This window comes from Leucoraja erinacea, chromosome 8, assembly GCF_028641065.1.
Source record: "Leucoraja erinacea ecotype New England chromosome 8, Leri_hhj_1, whole genome shotgun sequence".
Lineage (NCBI taxonomy): Eukaryota > Metazoa > Chordata > Chondrichthyes > Rajiformes > Rajidae > Leucoraja > Leucoraja erinaceus.
In genome coordinates this window covers 37845005-37862636 of record NC_073384.1, presented here as the reverse complement: position 1 = coordinate 37862636, position 17632 = coordinate 37845005, and the positions used below count along the sequence as shown (strand labels likewise).

The 17632-nt window shown below is 42.3% G+C and overlaps 1 protein-coding gene across 4 annotated transcripts in view; it reads right to left on the bottom strand.

Annotated features, from left to right (window-relative positions):
* dop1a (DOP1 leucine zipper like protein A) overlaps positions 1-17632 on the bottom strand; it is a 98428-nt gene that overhangs the window by 64262 nt on the left and 16534 nt on the right. For 3 of the 4 annotated variants that reach the window (XM_055639496.1, XM_055639499.1, XM_055639497.1), the window contains exons 4-12: positions 15808-15978; positions 13816-14005; positions 13037-13135; positions 11416-11515; positions 8811-8917; positions 7388-7499; positions 4190-4310; positions 1747-1866; positions 916-1027 (exon numbers count right to left, since the gene is read on the bottom strand). In XM_055639496.1, the coding sequence (XP_055495471.1) occupies positions 916-1027; positions 1747-1866; positions 4190-4310; positions 7388-7499; positions 8811-8917; positions 11416-11515; positions 13037-13135; positions 13816-14005; positions 15808-15978 (1132 nt within the window). The remainder of the gene's footprint in view (positions 1-915; positions 1028-1746; positions 1867-4189; positions 4311-7387; positions 7500-8810; positions 8918-11415; positions 11516-13036; positions 13136-13815; positions 14006-15807; positions 15979-17632) is intronic. The other variant, XM_055639498.1, reaches the window with a different exon arrangement.

Sequence of the window (17632 nt, the reverse complement as noted above, 5' to 3'; positions counted from 1 at the left end):
ATGGAGTAAGACTACATGCAGCTCGACTTAACTACCACTTTGCTGTTCTTTCCCATAAAAACACTATATTTTGCCACGTGCCAAGAACAGCACGTTTTTATCTGAATAACTAATAAGGTACGTCAGCAGAGAATGTAGACATAAGGAACTGCAGATGCTGGTTTACAAACAAGGTCAGCGGGTCTGGCAGCATCTCTGGAGAATGTAGACAGGTGACATTTCATGTCGGGACCCTTCATCAGACAGTCATTCAGAGTTCTCCAGAGATGTTACATAACCTGCTGAGTTACACCAGCACTCCGTGTCTTTTTTCTGGTATTACCTACTGATGTGTTGCAGGTTCCCATAGTTCTCAGCATAAAGCCTAGCAGGTGTATACTATGGGCATTCGGTTAAAGGGTCAGGGCACTGCACAAGTTGCAAACATCAACAATAGCAGGGTGTTGCGATTAAAATCCCAGGCGAAGAAACTAAGACCATAAGGCATAGGTGCAAAATTAGTCCATTTGGCCCATCAAGTCTGCTCCACTATTCCATCATGGCTCATCTATTTCTCTCTCTCAACCCTATTCTCCTGCCAAAATCCAACCTAAAAAGAAAATTGTCTTATAGTCATACAGCATGGAAACAGGCCCTTCAGCCCAACTCATCCATGCCGACCAAGATGTCCCATTACCTAGTCCTATTTGCCGACATTTAGTCCATATCCCTCTCCTATCGTGTTGAATAAAATGTAACTAGAATGGTTATTAAATTGTTAATGCTAGCTTAAAGGTAGAATACACAAAGCAAATTCTAATCAGTAGCCACTATGTCAAGACATTGACCTGAACTGTACATTTGTGTTTGTAATCTCCAGTAGTTTTTAAATTCTGCTGCTTATAATGACAGAACATGATTCGGTGAGATCCTTACCAATGATACTATGTCCAAGAGGAAGTCCACCAAGAGACAGAATTCACCCAGAGAGTAATCTGACGCTTCCTTGCCACGAGACGAAGCCTGCAATCTTGCATTCAGTGTTCTCCTAGCGAGGGAAGTACAAGACTTTAGACTTTAGAGATACAGCGCAGAAATAGACCCTTTGGTCCATGCTGACCAGCAATTACCCCATATACTAGCATACCCTACACACTGGGGACAATTTACAAATTTTACCGAAGCCAATTAACCTTAATTCTTTGGTGTGTGATAGGAAATCGGAACACCTGGACGAAAACCATGGAGAACATACAAACTCCGCATAGACTGCACCCTTAGTCAGGATTGAACCCTGGTCTCTGGCGCTGTAAGGCAGTTACTCTAGCGTTGTGCCACCCCTACAAGCTTAGTATTATTTGTCAATATTAATGCAGACTTGATCTTCCTAATGTATCCTGTCATAAACACGCAATTAAAGTGGATACTAATAGAAAGATTCTTTCATTTCCGTGCTTTGTTCACACGAGCAAGATTGTTCTATGCTGGGTCAATTCTAAACTCAATCTCCAAATTATATTCTGCATCCCAATTCTCAATGCTCATTTTGCCTATTATTGACAGTTTCCTTTTTTTGTGGACAAAAAGTGCCGGCAAGCATTTTAATTAAAAAATCTCCATTCGTCATGCCCTTTGATTTTATTTAAGTAATCATTTTGGACAGGCTAGACCAAAATCTAGCAATCATTCCACTAAAGTCGTTCTGAAACCCTGAAATAGACAGTACGGCTCTGGAAAAACTGCAATAGTTATTTAATGATGACTTACCTACAACATTCTTCAAACCAACGAGCTATATAGTCCCACATATAATATGGTTCAAATGAATTAAACAGAAGATTTGCTGTTTTAATAAGCTCTGAAGTTTTTTTGTTCTCTCTCATTTTACTGAAACAAAGAAAAATATAATCAGTGCTCTGCTGAGGTTGGAAAGCATTGGTAATATTGAAATATTAAAATGCAAATGATTTTACTTCTTTAAACATAATTAGTGATTATATTTCCAATATATGGGCAGGTTTCCTCAACACCGACTCAATTTACACATCACGTTGCCTCTGGAAAGCAGCCAACATAGTCAAATTCCCAGGATGCCGGGAATGTCACATGTTGATAGAATGGAGCGGCTGGGCTTGTATACTCTGGAATTTAGATGGATGAAACATATAAGATTATTAAGGGATTGGACACGCTAGAGGCAGGAAACATGTTCCCGATGTTGAGGGAGTCCAGAACCAGAGGCCACAGTTTAAGAATAAGGGGTAGGCCATTTAGAACGGAGATGAGGAAACACCTTTTCACCCAGAGAGTTATGAATCTGTGGAATTCTCTGCCTCAGAAGGCAGTGGAGGCCAATTCAATGGATGCTTTTAAGAGAGAGCTAGACAGAGCTTTTAAAGAAAGGAGTCAGGGGATATGGTGAGAGGGCAGGAACAGGGTACTGAATGTGGATGATAACAGTGAATGGCGGTGCTGGCTCGAAGGGCCGAATGGCCTACTCCTGCACATTGTCTATTGTCAAAGACTTTTCTCACCCTGGCCATTCCTCCTTCTCCCCGCTCCCAAATGGCAGAAGGTACAGTGGCTTGAAAGTGTACCCCATCAGATCCAAGAACACCTTCTCCCTCTCTGTTTATAGGCTTCTGAACTTCCATGAGCTAAGGTACTGTCGATTCACCTCTACTCCATTGCGGACACTGGATTTTGTCCCTGGAACTATGATGCTACAATGCTGAGAACTATATTCTGCACTCTTGTATTCTGCACTTTCCATTTACTCGACTTATCGCACGAGTTTGGCTGAATTATATTTATGAACAGTATTATCTGATTTGATTAGACAGCATGCAAAAAAAAAACAACTTTACACTGTACATCAGTACATGTGACAATAATAAACCTAAAATATTCCCTCCATCTGCAAGTAATATTTCACACTAGTTAACCGTTTATTAATGTGGAGCAGAGAAGAGGACAACATCTTCAAAGTAGGCATACCGCCTGAAGAAGGGTTCCAATCCAAAATGTGACCCATTTCATTTCTCCAGAGATGCTGCCTGATCCACTGAGTTACTACTGCATTTTGTGTGTAACCATTTATTAATATAATTTAAAATACGTGTTCAGTCAAGCAGCCAGTAATCTACCGTACAAAATGAAAGGTTATACTGGATTTAATCTGTTGCACTGGAGTTAAGGGAAGAGCGTGCACTAATACACTGTAGGAGTTGGAACATATGCTGTTGCCCACATTCAAACTCACACCTCTTTACTTTCTGACCTACATTGGCTCGAGGTGAGGTGATGTTTCAGATTTAAACCTTTTAAGCTTCTTTTTAACTATGTGCAGTTCTTGTCGCCCCAATATGAGAATGAGGAAAGTTTGGAAAGGGTTGACCAGAATGATGCCAGGATTATGGAACATTGACTATTGGTAGAGGTTGGACAGTCTTTTCTCTGGAGCCCCGGAGGATGCTGGGAGACCCGGTAGAGGTACATAAAATTATGAGGCATAGAAAGGGTACTTTTTCACAGGATGGAAACATCAAATACGAAAGGGCAGAGCTTTAAGGTGATTAAGTTTAGAGAAGTTGCACTGGGCAAGTTTTTTTTTTTTTTCACACAGAGAGTGGTGGGTGCGTGGAACGTGCTGCCGGGAGTGGTGGTGGAGGCAGATACGATAGTGGTGTTTAAGAGATTTTTGGATGGGTACATGGATATTCCGGGGATGTAAGGATTTGGATCACGTGCAGGCAGATAAGTGTTGGCATCATGTTTGGCACAGACATTGTGGGCCGAAGTACCTAGTCCTGTGCTGTACTGTTCTATGATCTGTGTTCTAGGTTCCTACAGAGCCTTGATCATAGAGCAGGAAACTTCTTTACACAAGCTTTTCACTGTATCTCAGTTAATGTGACAATAATAAACCTAAACCATCAAAGGTTAAACATCCCCAGGTGAAACAAAAAATGAGGGAAACACTCAGCACAACAGGCAGAGAGGAACTGTGCGAATATTTCAAGTCAAAGACCCCTTGTCAGTCTGTTGCAATGAATCACAGGCCTTAAACATTGACTCCATTCTCTCTCCATTTCTCTGCCCCATTTACAGCATCAACAGCTTTTTGCTGTTCAATTCCAAGATATAATTAGTTCTGACAGAAATAATTAATTCTGATAAGTTTGAAAGAAACATAATTACGTTATTATACCTGCTTAACTGAGTCTGGTCTTTGCTGTAGGAAGGTTGTGTTTTCAGATTCAGTTCAGCTTTGCACTGTGAATGCAATGTCTTGAAAACTTCTATAAGTACATCTTCTAAGATTGCTGGCCCTGGAGTGACAGAAACAGCTATATAAAGACACGGTAGGAGGCAACTTCCGTTGAACAAAGCTTTCACAATGCAATTAGCAACCTCAAGAATCAACAGTGTTTTATTGTCATATGTCCTGAAACGGAACAATAAAATTCATACTTACAGCAGAACAACAGGTTTGCAAACACAGTAGACTTCAGAGATACAGCGCGGAAACAGGGCCTTCGACCCACCAAGTCCATGCTGACCAGCGATCACCCCGTACACTAACACTTGGGACAATTTACCATTTTTTACCCCAAAAGCCAATCAAGCTACAAACCTGTACGTCTTTGGAGTGTGGAAGGAAACCGGAGCACCTGGAGAAAACTTACATTGTCACAGGGAGAACGTACAAACTCTGTACAGACAGTACCTGTAGTAGGGTTAAACCTGGGTCTCTGGCGCTGTGAGGCAGCAACTCTACCGCTGTGCAACTGTGCCGCCCTTACTCAATAAATAATATAATAACCAACAAATAAAGTACAATACATAAAAAGCCCAATATAGTACAAAAACAAAACAAAGTCCAAAGTCATTAGTGCAACCCAGGCATTTCATTTTTCAGAGTTTGTCATGTTCAATAGTTTAGTTCAGTTTAAAAGTACAGCGTGGAAACGGGTGCTTTGGCCCACCCAATCCACGCTGACCAATGATCACATACAGTAGTTCTATCTTACACCCTTGGGACAATTTACGTCATTGGGATGTGGAAGGAAACTTGAGCACCTGGAGAAAATGTACGTGGACACAAGAAGAATGAACAAACTCCTTACAGACAGCACCCGTAGTCAAGAATGAACCCGGGTCTCTTGTGCTGAATTGCAGCAGTTTTCAGACTCCTATAACTTCTTCCCATTGGCAAGAGTGAAATAGGAGCATTGCTAGCATGGTGTAGGTCCTTGATGAATTCCCAACTGGTATTGGAGTCAATTGAACCAAGCAGCATTGCGTTCTCTCAACAATGCAAGCAGCAGGACGTTACATTAAGTTAATGCATTACAGTGCATATATCGTAGACTTATACAGAGATAGAGTATTTTCTGCTGACTGGTTAGCATGGCATTAAAGCTTTTCATTGTACCTCAGTACACATGACAATAAACTAAACTAAAAAAAACAGACCCTGGTGCCTAACTAACCCATGCCAACCAAGACACCCCATCTACACTGGTCCCATATGCCCGTGTTTAGCCCATATCCCTCTAAAGTTTTCCTATCCATGAACCATCCAAATGTCTTAGTATTAGCAGTGGCTTCATTCCACCTTATCTATACCACTCATGATTTTATAAACCTCTATAACATCACCCCTCAGCCTCCTTCGTTCCAGGGAAAATTGCCCCCCAGCCTCTGAAGTCTCCACTTATAGCTTTTCAGTCCCAGCAACGTCCTTGTGAATCTTTTCTGCACCCTCGTTAGGTTAATCACATCCTCCATACAGACTGGCCACCAGAACTCTGCACACAATACTCCAGGTGTGGTCTTCCCAAAGTTTTGTACAACTCTATCAGGACGTCCCAACTCTTGTACTTAAAACCTTGTCTGAAGAAGGCAAGTTGTACACTTTTGTACGCCTATGTTAGTACTGACAGGGAACTGTCTACTTGTACTCACCCCTATCTCGGTGTAGGAAGGAACTGCAGATGCTGGTTTAAACCAAAGATAGGCACAAAAAGCTGGAGTAACTCAGTGAATCAGACAGCGTCTCTGGAGAAAAGGTTGAGACCCTTCTTCAGACGGAGAGTCAGGGGAAAGGGAAATGAGAGATATAGACAGTGATGTTGAGAGGTATAGAACAAATATGTAAAAAAAGTAATGATGATAAAGGATAATGGCCTGTTCCTAATCAAGAATCTGTCAATCTCCGCCTTAAAAAAATCCATTGACTTAGCCTCAACAGCTGTCTGTGGTCAAGAATTATCTTCTATTTATTTATTTATTCTTTAATTGTTGTTTTTTGTTCTCTATCTACTGATCACTCGGTGAGAATGGCCAGGAACATCGGCCTCCGTAGAGGCAATTGCGATGGCCTCAATAGGCCTGACTTCGGGGTGAACTTGGGGTGGGGACTGGACATTGTGCCTTCCCCCACAGTGGTATCCACTGTGGGGGGGATGATTTTTTTTTTGTCTGTAATGTAATCCTGTTAGTCTTTGTCCAAGATGGCTGCCGTGGAGGGAGAGTGGATGCTGGCGCGCTTTGGCTGCTGCTGCTCTCTCTTCACATTGTGTTTTTGATTTTCTGTTTTTGGACTGAATTCTGTTTTTAGTTTGTGTCTCTGTGATGTCTTTATTATTTATTTTACTCTGATTATATGTTTATATTCCTGTTAATCTATGTAAGGTGTCCTTGAGATGTGTGAAAGGCGCCCAACAAATAACATTTATTATTATTATTACTGTGTGTTTGTTATGATAAAATTTGAAAAAAATGAAGCTGTACAATAATTGTATAATTGTAGATGCCGAGCGATTTATCCGTGTACAATTGCTTCTAATAAAAATAAATTATTAAAAAAAAAAAATAATAATTCCACAGATTCACCACCCTCTGACTACAAAAATTCCTCATCTCCTTTCTAAAGGTATGCTCTTTTATTCTGAGCTGATCCTAGTCTCTCCCAGTAGTGGAAACATCCTCTCCACATTCAATCCCTATTTGATAAGTTTCAATGAGGTTTTCCCCTCATCCTTCTAAAATCCACCGAGTGCAGGCCCAGTGCCATCAAACGCTCATCATATGTTAACCCATATATAGGACAAACAAAAGTGAGGACCTAGCACCGATCCCTGTGGTACACAACTGGTTACAGTTCAATCAATCAACCCTTCATTAGAAAGCATTCTCTTTCTCCTTCTAAGCCAATTTTGTATCCAATTGGCTAACACACCCTGGATCGCATGTAATCTAACCTTCCGGACCAACCTGTCACACAGAAATCTTGTCAAAAGCCTGGCATGCAGACAACATCTACTTTTTACCCTGACCACCCTCATCCCCTCCCTCCCATTTACTTATACTTAAGAAGTTATTCCAGTCCACAATACAATACCCAGTTCTGGCTTGTCGAGGAGACTGATAAGTATACGAAAGGGTTTCAGATCATGTGACGGTATACGTTCTTCCTCTCCGCATCCTTTTCCTTGCAAGATTCCTACCATGGCCTAAAATCAAGATGGGGGGGGGGGGGGGGGGGGGGGGGGGGGAATGAAGGGGAAATAAGTCAGGTTAATCGGTTCAACAAGAAAAATCACCAGGTATGCATTTTTTTTTTGTCTGTAATGTAATCCTGTTAGTCTTTGTCCAAGATGGCTGCCGTGGAGGGAGAGTGGACGCTGGCGCGCTTTAGCTGCCGCTGCTCTCTCTTCACATTGTGTTTTTCATTTTCTGTTTTTGGACTGAATTCTGTTTTTAGTTTGTGTCTCTGTGATGTCTTTATTATTTATTTTACTCTGATTATATGTTTATATTCCTGTTAATTTATGTAAGGTGTCCTTGAGATGTCTGAAAGGCGCCCAACAAATAATGAAAAACGCCCAACAAACATCCATGCAGCACAGAAACAAGCCCTTTAGCCCACGTCCATGCCAATCACAAACAGCATTTACACTTAGTCCTATGGGAATCCCATTTTAGTGTGCTCACATTCCCATCAATTCCCCCCACATTCTACGACTGTTGCATTCAGAGCGCCTGGAGTTACCCCCCACAGTCACAAGGAGATGTTTTAAAGTCCACATACAGGCCGCACGCGAGGTCTGGATTGACTCCAGATGTTGGAGGTGTGATGCGCAGACACAGGCCTTTCGGCTCACGATGCCGACCAGTGCTTTGCCCGTACACTAGCCGACACACACACACACACACACACACCAATTTACAATTTTACCAAAGCCAATTAACCTTCAGACCAACATTTCTTTGGAGTGGAGGAGGAAACTGGAGCACGTGGAGAAAATCCACGGGGTCACAGGGAGAACGTACAAACTCCGTACTGAGTTTGTCAACTCCGTACATTCAAATCTCTTGATTTCACATTTATAACTTCTGCTTTTGAAGGGTCTTCCCATATTTACCATGACCAGACATATTTACATCATTATCAAATGCCACGTTTTTCCAACCTCCCTTTATATCGACAGAATCCCAAAGTGTGGCACACTAAGTGGATTTGCTTTACTCCTGTATCTTATGTGTTGAACATTTAGATATCTCCCATTGCTGAACTAACTGAAGTTCAGGTAAATTCCTCTTCAGCACCTTGATTTTTGGCAAGTTTTGTCCTTCATCCATTTTCAGCATGAACCTGGTTAGATTCTGGTCACTATTTCTAACCCCCACCTCACCTCCTTTCCCTGTGCCACACCTGATGTACACACATTTCCCCTACAATTCCATCCCCAACAGATCTGAAAACCACCCCGAAAACCCCTCTGCAGAAAGAAGTTCTTCAAGGGCAAGAACAATAAATGTACCTGAATCAGTAGATCTTTGGAAAAGGTATTGAAATAGTAGATTGCATGTTCCTCTGGATTGCTGTGCCTTGTGCTTCTGGGGCCTATAATGCCATTGTTATCCAACCCTAAGTAAATTGAAGAATAGAGTTAAATGTACACAATCAAAATGTGTTCGTAGATCTAACTACTGCACCAATGCATTGACTTCAGATTAAGTACAAAAGCTTTTTACTTACCAAATTATAATCCATTTAAAGAATGCAAAATGAAAAGTTACATATAATTTGTTATTCAATGATTACAAAATTCTCCACAGATTTTTTGGCTTTTGGTGGAGTAAAATATCTTGACATTAAATGCTTACATCTTAGTATGAGTTGATGTATGTCAATGTGCCGAGATACAGTGAAAAGCTTTTGTTTGCGTGCTATCCAGTCAAATCAGACAATGCTGTACATGAATACAATCAGCAACACACAAATCCAACAGGTAGAGCAAAGAGAAATATATCAGTGTGCAGAATATAGAGTTACGGCATTGTAGAGTAACAGTTCCAGAGAAGAAGTCTAATGTCCACAATAAGGTAGGTTGGAAAAATCAGGACCACACCTTAGCTTATGGAAGAACCGTTCAGAAGTCTGATAACAGAAAGAAAGAAGTTATTCCTGAGTCCGGCGGTAAGTGCTTTCAAGCTTCTTATCTTCTGCCCGACAGGAGTAGGGAGAAAAGGGAACAACCGAGGTGGAAAGATCCTTGATTTCTGTTGACTGCTTTCCTGTGGCAGCGTGAAATCTGATTCTGAATCACACTGCCGGCTTCACATTCTTGAGAAAACACCCTGGATGGTTTATAAAATGTTATAAAACACTAATCCAGAGTCTCATTTAAATTCAACACACAACTGCTGCAACCAATTTGAAAAGAATGAAGTGGGAAACTGATCTGAAGACAAGACGGGCCACAACAAAAACGACAGTAATAGAGTTTTCCCATCGCCAATCTTTAGACTTTATTCTTAATTTTAGACTTTAGAGATACACCGTGAAAACAGGCCCTTCAGCCCACGCCGACCAACGATCACCCCGTACTCTAGCACTATCCTACGCACAAGGGGCAATTTACAATCTTACTGATGCCAATAAACCCACACATCTTTGGAGCATGGGAGGAAACACACGTGGTCACAGGGAGAACGTACCAACTCATTTATAATATATAGACTAATACTAAACTGCACGCATCGCAATTTAGCTACTCTTATAAAATTGTTACAGAAACATGCAAAATACAAAAAAATTCCGACCTCTCCCATTACAAGGAATGCGTGTAAGACTGAGTACAGAAACAGACGAGAATCCAATCTACACTTCTCAATGGGGCATTCTGTACAACAGCATCATCTACAACTGTGGATGGATAGGAACTGGTAACTCTTATTAGAGTTCTCATAGCTATTATCAGAGTTCTTAATTTGCCCACAGAAAATGTCTTGTGAACCATGTGATACACCATCCAAGATAAACACAAAATGCTGTAGTAACTCAGCAGTTTAGGCAGCAGCTCTGGAGAAAATAAATAGGTGACATTCCGGGTTGAAACCCTAAATGGCTCGATTGTAATCATGTTTTGTCTTTCTGCTGACTGGTTAGCATGCAACAAAAGCTTTTCACTGTACCTCAGTACACGTGACAATAAACTAAACTAAACCAAGCCACTTCAGATTGAGAATCAGGGGGAAGGGAAACTTGAGGTATGAAAAGGTTAAGAACAAGTTTCAATCCTAAAGGTAACCATTTCCTTTTCTTCAGAGATGCTACCTGACCCGATAAGTTACTACAGCATTTTGTGGTGTGGCGTAAACCAGCATCTGCAGTTCCTTCCTACACCATCCAAAAGACTTACTGATATTCAGAATGGAGACTGTTTGTCAAGGGAACAACAGGCATATACTGTTTAATATGTCACATTCAGATACACAGTTGTACCACAGTAAGTGTTCATGACCACGGAACATCACGAAGAATGGACAAAGAAACATTGATTACTGTCATGTATCCTGTATCTGTACACTGTGGAGGGTGCCATTGTAATCATGTATAGCCTTTCTGCTGACTGGTTAGCACACAACAAAAAGCTTTTCACTGTACCCCGGTGCATATCACAATAAACAATAAACTAAATAAACTGCTGAACATTGAAAAGAGCGTAGTATCTGGCAGCACAGTGGTGCAGCGGTAGAGATGCTGCCTTATAGCGCTAAAGATCAGGGTTCGATCCTGACTACAGGTGCTGTCTGTATGGGGTTTGTACGTTCTCCCCCATGAGGTTCCCATGAACCGGTTTTCTCCAGTTTCCTCCAACACTCCAAAGACGTACAGGTTTGTAAGTTAATTGGTGTGGTAAAAATTGTAAATTGTCCCTGGTGTGTGTGGGATAGTGCTAGTGTGCGGGGATCGCTAGTCGGCACGGACTCAGTGGGCTGAAGGGCCTGTTTCCGTGCTGCATATCTAAATGTCTACATTTTCACCATTCCCTAGAATGATATATATCGTCAGGTGAGCTGGGAATAACACAGTCAGAGTTAAAGCATAGGTATATACTTGCAAAAGTGCTTCCAACTCACCCAGAAGCCATGCATACAATCTGCGATTGAGGGACATATCTCTCCGGAGGACCACGTGTAAAGCTGCAGATAATATCTGTATCATATCAGGGCGCGTGGCCTTATGAAATAAAAGGGAAGAAAATACATTTGCATTAATGTAGGAGGTTTGATACTGAAGTACGTTTTGCTTTGCAGGACACCTCCATTTAGTCAGCTGATGTGTCCCAAACTTCCAATTGATTGTTACTTCAATTCTCCAGTTCTCCAGTTCACCCCCTCCCCAACTTCAACTTTCTCCACAATCCCAATGAATCTCAACATGAGGTACCATAACAACATTTAAAAAACATTGGACAGGTACATGGATAAGAAAGGTTTAGAGGAATGTGGGCCAAATGCAGGCAAATGGGTCTGTTAGGCCCACACCCCAGCTTAGAAGGGGCATCGTGGTCGGCACGGACAAGTTGGGCTGGTGTATATTAATATATTGCAGCTGAGTCTAAACTAAAATGCATGGACCAATTTAAACATTCAAATAATAATTAGTTCAGCACAGCAATCCACTGTTTTTCTGCCACTAGCCACCATGTAAAAATCCTGTGCTATCTCTTCCCTGACTTTTATTAATATGCAGAGATGCAATTCATCTTGGTTTAACCTTTCAACCTTCCTTAATATTCAAATTAAAAGATGCTTTCTTTTTTAAAAAAGTATGTTTATTTGTGTCATGAATTGTGAAATTATCCAAAAGCTTCCATGTGCAATGATATTTGCATCTTTAATGGGGCGGCACAGTTGCACGACTGGTAGAGCCGCTGCCTCACAGCACCAGAGACCCTGACTCGGGTGCTGTCTGTGTGTGGAGTTTGCACGTTCTCCCTGTGACCTCGTGGATTTCCTCCGGTTTCTACCACATCCTAAAGGCATACAGGTTTGTAGGTTCTGTAAAAAAAAAAATGGCCCTGAATGTGTAGGGAGGGGATGAAAAAGTGTGATAACATAGAACTAGTGTGAATGGGTGATCGATGGTCAGCATGGACTTTCCTTGCTGTATATTTTAACTACGAACAATAACATTCTTACCTAGAGATATCTGAATAATGCTGGGTTTTACATTCTTAAAAAAACACGTCCTTTTTGTAAGCCTTAGGCCCACCGATTCCACCCTGACCAGCGATCACCTGCATATTCGTTTTATCCAACAAACTTGGGGCAATTTACGGAAGCCAATTACTTTGCACGACTTTGGAATGATGGAGGAGACCAGAACACCAGGAACAAACCCATGTTGTCACAGGGAGAACGTACAAAATCTGGTCATCAGGATCGAACTTGAGACTCTGGCGCTGCAAGGCAACAACTCTACTGCTGTGCCACTATTCCACCCAATACTATTTCACTGACACGGCCAGCATTATCTCCTTGGGCCATATCCAGCATTGATTTCAAAGCCACTATTTTCATTGGCTAATTCACTCTGTAAAAGGTGTGTAGAGAAGGAGTAAACATAAATGTATTTGGAATCTGACGGTGATGCGGTGAGCCAAGTGTCACATTGTAAAGTTCTATGATTCTCTCAATATCCCAGGCATTTATAAATTTGACTTATTTTTAGGTTTCCTAATTGAAGTGTTCATACCTGATACAGATGAAAAGGGAAGCAGAACAAGATGAGATCCAAGGTGCTCCTCTGCACCAAGACACTGGAGTCCTGCACCGAAACACTGACTGCTTCAACCTACCAGAATGAACAAGAAAAATAGCAACGTTGTTCAAATCAAGAAAACTTAAAACTACTCTGGATTCAAAATCAATTATGATTGTTTATTCAGCACCCTTATGCAGTTTGTCTCGATGTTTGTCCGTTACTTTAGTTTAGACTTTAGACAAAGAGCTTGGAAACAGGTCCTTGCCGACTAAGCGGGTCAGGCAGCATCTCTGGAGAAATGGAATAGGTGAAGTTTTGGGTCGGAACCTTTCTTCAGACTGAAAGATCAGACTTGGAATGACGGTGGGTGAACTGGATGTGAGAAAAGAGCAGAACAAATCAGGGCCGGCAACAGATGACCTCAGGAAATGGTGGAGCCCATTATGGCCCATTGTTAGCTGGGGAAGGTGTGAGAACAAAAGGGATACAAGGAGGGGAACAGTCTCTTCAGATTGCATCCTGCCACACAAAAGTGTAATATATTAGGAACATAGAGCACGGAAACGGGCCATACCATCCCAATCAAAGGAGGATACTCAAGTATTTGAAAAGACTTTATGACCCAAGTTTTAACCAAAATCACTCAAAATACGTGTCTTCATCCAAAAGAAGCAAATTAATCTTACATTGACTTTTAGATTTAATTCACTTCACCATGACATGGATTTTTTTTTTTAAAGTGGTCTACATAGTAACAAAATTCTCAGTACCATCAGCTCAATGTCGCTACCAATGATGTAGAGTTGGTCTTCCATGGAAAGTTTCCGGTTTAGATGAGAAAGCACAAAGGTGATTCCAGGCAACCGTACAGCAGGACTGGTTAGAATACTCCCCCAAAGTGCACCATAAAACGCAGACTGTTCCACGGCAGCCGCTACCTTCTCCAGCAATGAGTTAGCCCTGTGTATAAAGAAAGACAATTTAATCATTGTAAGACACAGGGCATTCATCCGTGATAAACACAAAGTGCTGGAGCAACTCAGCGGGTCAGGCACCATCTCTGGTGAAAAAGGAGGGGTGACGTTTCGGCCCGAGACTTTTGTTTTAGCATTTATCACCAGCAATTTCATTTATCTAGGTAGCCAAACCATTTAGTCTTGTCTTATTTCTAGGAACATTATTATTCACAACTTGCAGAGGCAGCAATAACTTGCAAGTATTTTATATAAAAGGAGCCCTAACCTGCTCAATCTTTGCTGTATCTCTCCAGCAAACCATCACATCCTTGGGTATAAACAGCAGTTCAAAGGCATACATTTGAGGAGACTCCAGCTCTCAAACAAAAATATTTAAATACACTAATGGTGTGGGGCGGCACAGTGGCGTAGCGGTAGAGTTGCGGCCTTACAGCACCAAAGACCCGGGTTCGATCCTGACTACAGGTGCTGCCTGTATGGAGTTTGTACCTTCTCCCTGTGAACGCACGGGTTTCCCCGGCTGCTCCTGCTTTCTCCCACACTCCAAAAGACGTACAGGTTTGTAGGTTAATTGGCTTCTGTAAATTGTTCCTAGTGTGTAGGTTAGTGCTAGTGTACAGGGATCACTGGTCGGTGTGGACCACTGAAGGGCCTGTTTCCGCGCTGTATCTCTAAATTCTAAAAGATGTAAAAAATGCTGCACCTACAACTCCATTTTGAACGTTGGAGATTGCGGCAACAGAGATCAAAAGCAGCAATGGGAGGGATATCTATTATTTATTAATTCATAGTGTGGATGATGCAAGGAAAACCAATATTCATCACCAGTCCCTGATTGTACCTGACAAGGTGTTTCACTGCGTTCATCTGATGAAGACTTCCCACAGCGTGGTTGGTTCGAATGCTCCAGGATTAGCACCCAGGGATCAGCATAGGACAATAATACATTTAAGTCTGGGTAGTATGCAATTATAAGAGTGAGGACACACAGCTGGGGGATTGTTTCTAGATGAACGTACAGCTGACCAAAATAGAATATTATAAAAGAGTTCTTCAACAGCAATCAATAATAGAATATGGTTACTAGATGATGCTTAAATGATCTAATGATATACGGGTCTGTGATATTTTAAAATATGTGCCAAACAACCACACAACACTAACTAAGCTATGGACTGTCTTTGGTTGCACAAAGGACTTCAGGCTTTCTTGCACTATTGTTGGGGTTATTAATTTGTTGAATTTTTGTTTATTATATGTTATCTATCGTGTTTACAGATGACACTGCGGAAGAGTTGCCGTCTTACAGGGTCAGAAACCTGGGTATGATCCAGACTACGGGTGCCGTCTGTAAGAAGTTTGCAAGTTCACTCCTGTGACCCCCATGGGTTTTCTCCGGGTGCTCTGGTTTCTTCTCGCACTCCAAAGATGTACAGGTTTGTAGGTTAATTGGCTTCTGTAAATTGTCCCTCGTGTGTAGTGTGCGGGTGATCGATGGTCGGCATGGACTCCGTGGGCTGAAGGCCCCGTTTCCATGCTGTATCTCAAAACTAATTGGCTTCTGTAAATTGTAATTTGTCCCTAGTGTGTAGTATAGTGCTAGTGTACAGGGTGATTGCTGGTCGGCACGGACTCGGTAGGCTGAAGGGCCTGCCTCCATGCTGTATCTGTAAAGTCTAAAGTCTTGTCATCCTGCTGCAAATAAGACTTTCATCGTTCCATTTTCGGTACACATGACAATCAAATACTCGTGACTCGATAAATACTCAACTCACAAATCCTCACCTGTCATAGTATTCAGATCCTTCTTCCAGGCCTGGTAATGTCCCAGTCAACAGTCCCTGTAATCCTGGCTTCAGAGTTTTGCCCAGTGGCAGGAAGTAGACTTCATATAAACTCAGAAGCGCAGGTTTAACAGACATTGCCGCGTTGCCAAGAAGTGGGAAAAGGCCAGAACTGAGGAGAGAGTAAAATAAATTCCAATTATTAAGGATGCTACAAATCATTCTCCCCATCTCTACTGAATGCACCAGCTCTCACCGGATAAGACGCAAGAAACTGGAATCTTGTCTTGAACAAAGAGACGCACCACCAGAGAGACACTCGTTGGGACTGATCACTCCGAGAAGGATCCCGACCCGAATCATCACCTGTCCATTCCTTTCACAGATGATGCCTGACCCGTTGAGTTCTTCCTGCACTTTCATAAATTATAGGAGCAGAATTAGGCCATTCGGCCCATCAAGTCTACTCCGCCATTCAATCATGGCTGATCTCTTTTCCTCTCAACCCCATAAACCTGCCTTCTCCCCAAAACCCCTGACACCCTTACTAATGAAGAATCTGTCAATCTCCGCCTTAAAAATATCCATTGACATGGCCTCCACAGCCGTCTGTGGCAATGAATTCCACAGATTCACCACCCTCTGGCTAAAGAAATTCATCCTCATCGCCTTTCTAAAGGTACATCCTTTTATTCTGAGGCTATGGCCTCTGGTCCAAGACTCTCCCACTAGTGAAAACATCCTATCAATGGCTTTCTCCTGATGGACCCAAGACAGTAAAGGAACTTTTTTTAACATAAATGAATGACTTGAACCACCAGTCACACTGGGTGCCACTAGAGTCATGTCCAAATTAGAATGGGACACAGTCAAAGTTCCTTTCCCTTATGCCGCTGTCCCACTTAGGAAACCTGAACGGAAACCTCTGGAGACTTTGCGCCCCTACCCAAGGTTTCCGTGCGGTTCCTGGAGGTTGCAGGTGGTTGCCGGAGGTTGCAGGTAGTGGAAGCAGGTAGAGTGACTGATAAAAACCTCCAGGAACCGCACGGAAACCTTGGGTGGGGCGCAAAGTCTCCAGAGATTTCCGTTCAGGTTTCCTAAGTGGGACAGGGGAATTAAGGACATCAATGAACACATTGGGCTTTCCATAGATTGAACTGACTGAAAGATTCAGCTTGGATATAGGCCCATTAGCCCACTGAGTTCACACTGACCACTGATTACCCTTTCTGCAACTCCCACATCTGCCTCCTTAACCAGCTCAGAACCACAGGGACGTACAACATGGAAACAGGTCATTCGGCCCATCATATCTATTCTAACCAGTGGGCACCCAGCCATTCTAACACCATCTCCAAGCACTTGGCCCATATCCTCATATGCCCAAGTGCTTCATGCGCCATTCCAGAGTATTCTTAAAAGCTGTCAGTGGCCCAATTTCAACCACTCTCTCAGGGAGTGCAATCCAGGTACACACCACACTCTGGGTGAGAAAGGATGCCTGCTGTAATCCCCAAAATATTTTCCCTCTTGCCTTAACTTCATCTTGTTTTACTTACTTTGATGAAAGCATAGCATCATTGATCCTAAGGGACTATCTAAAGACGAAGTTGTGCAAAATCTAAGGTCGGCAGTGTGATATTCAACATGTTCACACGTAGGGTATAGGCTACATGGAACGAGCTGCCAGAGGAGGTACTTAAGGCAGGTTCTATAACAATATTTAAAGGATACTAGACAAAGTGGGACCCGTTGGGTCCCTGTCACATGGGAGGCCTGGTCCCCCAACGCGACCCTTTTCCCAACGTAATATTCCACCACGCAAC